Source organism: Apium graveolens, chromosome 9 (assembly GCF_009905375.1).
Source record: "Apium graveolens cultivar Ventura chromosome 9, ASM990537v1, whole genome shotgun sequence".
Taxonomy (NCBI): Eukaryota; Viridiplantae; Streptophyta; class Magnoliopsida; order Apiales; family Apiaceae; genus Apium; species Apium graveolens.
Genome location: NC_133655.1, coordinates 187,905,957 through 187,912,315, shown reverse-complemented (window position 1 = coordinate 187,912,315; position 6,359 = coordinate 187,905,957). Strand labels below are relative to the sequence as shown.

The following is a 6,359-nucleotide window of genomic DNA, read 5'->3' as shown; positions in this document are numbered from 1 at the left end:
TGCACAAAACAAGAAAATTTAACATTAACTTAAAGCATTTACTTCAGCTCCAGCACCGGAAAAATATTAATGTTTACAAAACCAAAAGTATCTAAAACAACCACACATCAAATTCTTCAGAAATTTACTTCAACGAAACTAGAAAACTGCACCAAAATGCAAGAGTTCTTAAAGACAATATCAAATATCACAATAAAAACATAAATTAGAACTACACTTGATGGCTGTCTCCATCTTCCTCCACCATCTCTCCAGGCAACTTCTGCCCTCTGCCCTGGCACTAGTAAAACAAAACAGAAAACAAATTAATAATCGGACAACCAAAGTGATACCAGGAAAAATGCAGATCATGCTTAGATACCAAATTTAATCATATATCATATGTGTATCACATTGGAACCAAATTTATGTACAGAATGCAAAAAACATACATACACATACTTGTCATAACTTAATCATGAACATTGATACAACAGACTTTCTAACCCTTGTTCAATCCACAGACAAAAAACTCATGCACTTAACCGTAACCATGGACCAAAGACATCAAGGTATTAACCCACAAAATTATACTTAATAATAATTAACCAAATTATCTTTTTAGCCAAGACATATTACCTTTAACACTTTTTCTAAATAAAACTTATTTTCAGTAAAGCCAAAATATTAAAATTCTGTTGGTTTAGTTTTCGGCCAGTCATTCTATTTAATTTAATAAAATAAGAATATTACAGTTAATAAACTAACCAATTACCTTTTCAAGTTATAACACGTTATCTTTTCAACTTTTTCTAACTAAAATCTAAAACCCCTAGTCTAAGAACACCACAGACAACATATTTATAGATCTTACTTAAATCACTCACCAATTACCATTGACATCAATTTTGAGGAATAAATCATCTCAAGGACGGTTGTAAAGTAATACTTTTAATGTTACCAATTTAACTCTCCTCACAATCTATATTTGTTTATATATATTCGTTTCAACACAATTTCAATCATAAACAGATGATTTAAATTTATAAATTTCAATAGAATAATTTTTTATAGATATAAAAAGAAACATGTGCATCGCAAAGGTTATAAGCTAGTGATATTATAATAATTATGATGATAAATAATAAATGATGTGGAAAAGAAATTAGGAAATTAATTTATATTTTTCTATGTTATTAGTTAAGGAAAGATTTAAACGTACATTATTATAAAGTTATAAATTTATCTATGTATAAAAAATAATCTAGATTATCCAACAATAAGAAAATTTAGATTATGGTAGGTTTATGGCACTAATTACCAATTTTGCACTTACAAGTGATTAAAATACCAATTGTTGGGTCCAAGAATAAAGAAGATGAAAGCCCACTTAGAAACTAGAAAATATTCCTTAGATTAATTGTAACAAAAAAGGCTCAACTCAATAGGCCCACAAATGTAATGATATAGAATAGGCAACCAATTTGGGGTTCGTAAAAATACTTTGTAATAACCCTCATTTAAAGGGATTGGAATATTAATAAAGAGAGAGAACTTCCTGCATAGATTTGAATATTTACTACCTTATTTATCATATCTCTGCGTAACAAATCTGTCACCCATTTATAGAAAATCCTCCCTTTTTACCGATTATAAGCATCCAGGAAAGAAATAAGTATGAATTAAATATTAAAGATAAATACGTAAGAATGCGAATTAAGAGGGTATATTGGACCTTGTTCCTGCAAAAGGGAAATTCTGACCGACTAGACTGAATGAAAGGCATATTGGGCATTCTTTCATTGTCGTGAGAAAACAGATTTGTTTCATTTATTAGCTTAGTTACCCAGACTCTTCATTTTGCTTTGAGTACCTGTGTCGGACACTCGACACTCGGATATGAGTATGGACACTGGACACTTATTTTAGGCCAAAAAAAACATGTAAATTTTTCGGAATATTGCCGAGTCCGACACTTGGATCTGAACCCGTGTCCGACACCCATACCCGAGTCTGGGTAACATAGTTTATTAGTAAGAGTTTACTTAATGCTTTTATTTTAGAGATTTATTCATATATAAGTAAATTTAATCTATTATTATTAAAAAGAAAATGATGATTAGTATATTGAGAACTGTATCTCTTTTGTTATGCGTTACGTTTCTTATGCGGTTGAGAAATCTGCAACAGTTAGACTGTGTAGGTTGGGTTTTTCGGGTTAACCCATAATATGTTATCTTTATATTTTATTTCCTTGTTGTCCTACATCAAAGCATCAAAGTAATATGAAGATATTGGGTTCTACATTGCTTCCTCCATCGGGACACTTAGGGATTTGCCAAAAAAAAAGAGGTATTATTTCATTGTACATTTTAACAATCCGACACTATTCACTAGTAACATTCACATAAAAAAAATTTCATGGCCAAAGTGAAATTGATTTTAAGTGATATAAGGATCACCGACGCTAGTATCAATGATAAACAAAAAAAAATTGGTTGATAATTATAGGTCATAACCCTTTCTCAAAATCTATTATATTGTTGGGTACATACCTAAATCATACTACGAAAAAACCTGTTCAAAGAGTTTGGAATTGATGCATTCTAGATACCAAAATTTGGTTTGCATTGGATTCTAGGTTTTTAAAGATCGGCAAAATGGATAATATTGTAGGGTGGGATATATTCTTCAATTTAATATGTAGGCAAAATGACAATTTGGACTACATTGTTTCCAAAGAGAAATTTTTTTCAACCTTAAATATTCATATAAGTATTATTTAAACATTAAACTTTACATGATTAAACAACAATTCAAACCCGAAAAGATTGCTAAATACTCAGCAAAAGGAAAACCAACATGCATAGGTCAAAACAGGCAAAGTTGAAGATTTACGATTGACGTATCATATTCTTATTCCATGTCTGTTATTTTAGGTTTTAAAATTACTAGCTTTACAACTAGTGCGATATACGGGTCTTCATTAATATTTAATAGATTTTATCTTATTTATAATTTTAATAAAATTTTAATAAAAGTAATAAGAAATTAAAGTTAATTAAAATATATATTATGTCCTTATTATGAGAATTTTAATTTAAATATGTATAATTTTTAGTTAAGATTAAATAATATATGATTGATAAGATTTGAACCATATTTAGTATGTTTATAAATAATAATATAATTGCTTGTTGTATCCGAGATTCGAACCTGAAAATTTAGGCAGTGTATAAATAATAATATATAATATGAAGATCTGGTATTGGCGGGATTCGAAACTAAGAACTTGAGGACTGAGGTATTGCATGTTCTTTAGTATTTGGATCTAACGGTCCTGATCATTTGATTAAAAGGATCCGACGGTCACGGGTAATAACCAAACCAACCAAAAAAGGGATACCAAATTTTACCCCATTCCGATTATTATAGTTTAGCATAGATACACTCATTAAAAATCATTACCACAATTAAAGTTCAAGTTTAAAAAATTAACCTTTTTGAAATATTGTGGTTTATGTTTTCACAACTTTAAACATGAAAATAGACCATTAACTTTGAATTCTTTTGTGGACATTTGCACACAAAAAAGAGGTGAATGGAGTGACCTTTCTGTAAGAGACCTGGGCTCTTGTTAATATACACATTGTTATCAAGATACTTGGGCATCAAGGAACACGAAAAAAGGTTGAGTACCTATGTCAATCGTGTTTCATAGCAACTTCATCTATTTATGTAGTATAAATTGTATGCTGGCTATTTCCACTTATGCACTCCACTCGTTGTCTACTAAACGAGCGTTCAAGCAAGCGGGTGTAGTTTAACACTGCTAATATTATTATATCTAATGTTTGAAACCAAAGTACATCTCGTATAATTGGAAACTAAACCCCTATTGATTAGAAGCTAAAATAATACAACTTCTGCACAAGGAAAATGTGTAAAAACAATTAGGTAATAAAACAAAACAAAATTGCAAGTCTGAAAATCCTCATGTAGAGATTTTTAAATCAAAACCCATACATTCCCCATTTCATGCTCATTTTCTCACATCAGAAGTCAACAATATAAACCGAGTAGGAACAAATAATAGTTTATGCACTGATTCTGCCAACAAAATTAAGCAAAACATGCACTGAGTTTTCGAGAAGAACAATCATTTCTTTAAATACCTGGTGCAGTGATGTGACAAAGGTTGCTGTTGGAGAGCCATCAATTAAGTAGCTTTTTAAAGCAGCAGAAATACTTGTTTCTTTACATCCATGAGGTAGCTTCACATACTTCAGGTTATAGAATGGAGAAGGAAATCTTTCAAGAAAGCTGGAAACTAAAGAAAGTGCCTACAGATTATCATACAAGATTAAATAAATTTTTTATTTACATCTGCATTTCAAAATTAATAACATACATGAAAAAAAAAATTACAAGTCAGTTGCTCTTGCGTATGTGTCTCCTTTCCGGAGTATCTTGTTTTGCAGGAAGCAAATTTACCGGATAAATTGATGAGAAATGACAAAATCCACTCTAAGCAAGCATAACTAGAAAAGGGTAACTGTCCAGCTGATAAATTAGGAAGGTAAAACGTGCACTTTCTAAAAGTTTGTCAAGTTTTGATTGTTAACTTGGATAAAATTATTCAAAACCCCAAGAAAGACTAAAAAATATAATCGTGAGAGAAATAACTATTTGTTCATCATCAAAGAGAGAGTGTATATTAAGTCTAATCATCACGGACATATTCAAACTTATAGCTCCCTTTCCTTCAAAGATAGATAAAGAGTTTTAAGTTTGAGAAACACTGATAATGGATAGTTCTGAATATGGATTGGAGGAGGAGGGGGGGGGGGGTAACTTAACAATGTAATGCTAAATAAAAACTGTAGATGAATTTAAAAGTTCAGATTACCAAGGCCATAACCTATAACATTATCAAAATTTAAATGAGGCACTTAATAAATTTTAATTTTAATACTAAAACTAAAAAGAAAAAAGAAGGCGGTTGTAGCAAGGTTGTCATGGTGTCCAATGGCGGATGCTTTATTGACATTGCATACGCCTTATGGGATGTCCAAGTAGACAGTTTGGCACAAGTACATGAGGTGACGAGGATGCCTTACACTTTCTACCCGTCATACCAGCATATAGATGGACGCCGAGACAACCTTGATAATTAAAGAACAAAGGGGTACTCCAATATCATCATACCACAACTAAATACAAAAAGTTACCTTTATGGCCTCCGAATCAAGACGAAGAATCTTGGCACTACCAAGTCTCGGTAGCATATATGCAAACCCTTGATAATCTTCTTTCAACATCTCGCGCCAAATTTCGGGTTTATGCCATTTCTGCATTTTTATACATACAGTTTCCAACTTCGAAATTCCAAATGTAATCGAGAAGATGCCAATAGAAGTAAAATTGCTGAGTTTGGGCGCCATAACCACAATGTTACTGTGAAGACTCTCTTCGGACCACCGACAGGTTTCAATCTCCAGGTTCACCAATTGAGGACATGATATTATAGAAGCTTGTACAGGCACAATCTCGAAACATAGTTTGAGATCTCGTAGACTGACAAGCCCAGCAAATATTGCACTCATATTCTCAGGAAATACTAAATTATCTAGCGTCAGACTCTTTAAATCAGGGAAATTCCAGACTTTATTAGGCAATTTACAGTGACCCAGAGCGAGTTTTTTTAAATCAGGTAAACTGAAAGAAAAAGACTCTAATTTCAAATGACCAAGACACAAAATTTGTTGGAATATTAATTTAATCTAAATATGATTAATTTTGTTTTAATAATAAATCAGCTGTGTATACGTGGTTGTATGCAGTTAGAATAGGTATTAGTAGTTGAGTCTATCTAGGAGAGTAATGGAGATAAATCAGGTATTTAGTTCCTGATTTATAGTTGTTAGTTTCTCTTGTTTTAAACATTCAGCATGTAATCATTTCAGTCAGCTCTTCAATTATTATCCATTCAGAAATATTAGTCAAGCACGTTTGCTTATTGTGAGTCTATATTACTATATCTACACTTATATCTGGTATCAGAGCTTGATACATACAATCTGTCTGTACACTCATGGAAACTAACAAGGGAAAGGAGGGCTCATTTGGTTTAAGTTTTCCGATGCTCAACAAAACGAACTACACAGCATGGTCACTAAAAATGAAGGTTTTCATGCAAGCCCACGACGTGTGGGATGCTATAGAACCTAAAGAAGATACAGCAGCTGTCGAGGATAAGGTAGATAAACGTGCAATGGCCATAATCTACCAGGGAATTGCTGAGGACCTGTTGTTGTCAATTGCAGACAAGAAAACCTCAAAGGAGGCGTGGGATGCCATCAAGACAGTACATCTGGGTG

At 32.0% G+C, this 6,359-nt stretch overlaps 1 protein-coding gene across 2 annotated transcripts; it reads right to left on the bottom strand.

The window, feature by feature from the left end:
• On the bottom strand, window positions 1-5,687 carry LOC141684836 (uncharacterized). Of its 2 annotated transcripts, none has more exons than XM_074489972.1 (3): window positions 5,211-5,687; window positions 4,155-4,322; window positions 1-274 (listed from the first exon to the last, which is right to left on the bottom strand). In XM_074489972.1, exons 1-3 carry the CDS (start codon window positions 5,583-5,585, stop codon window positions 212-214), a joined length of 606 nt encoding a protein of 201 aa, XP_074346073.1. In that variant the 5' UTR covers window positions 5,586-5,687; the 3' UTR covers window positions 1-211. The 2 variants fall into 2 exon arrangements, with proteins under 2 accessions (XP_074346073.1, XP_074346072.1); XM_074489971.1 differs by having other exon boundaries at window positions 1-280; window positions 5,211-5,681.
• Window positions 5,688-6,359: the final 672 nt, after the last annotated feature.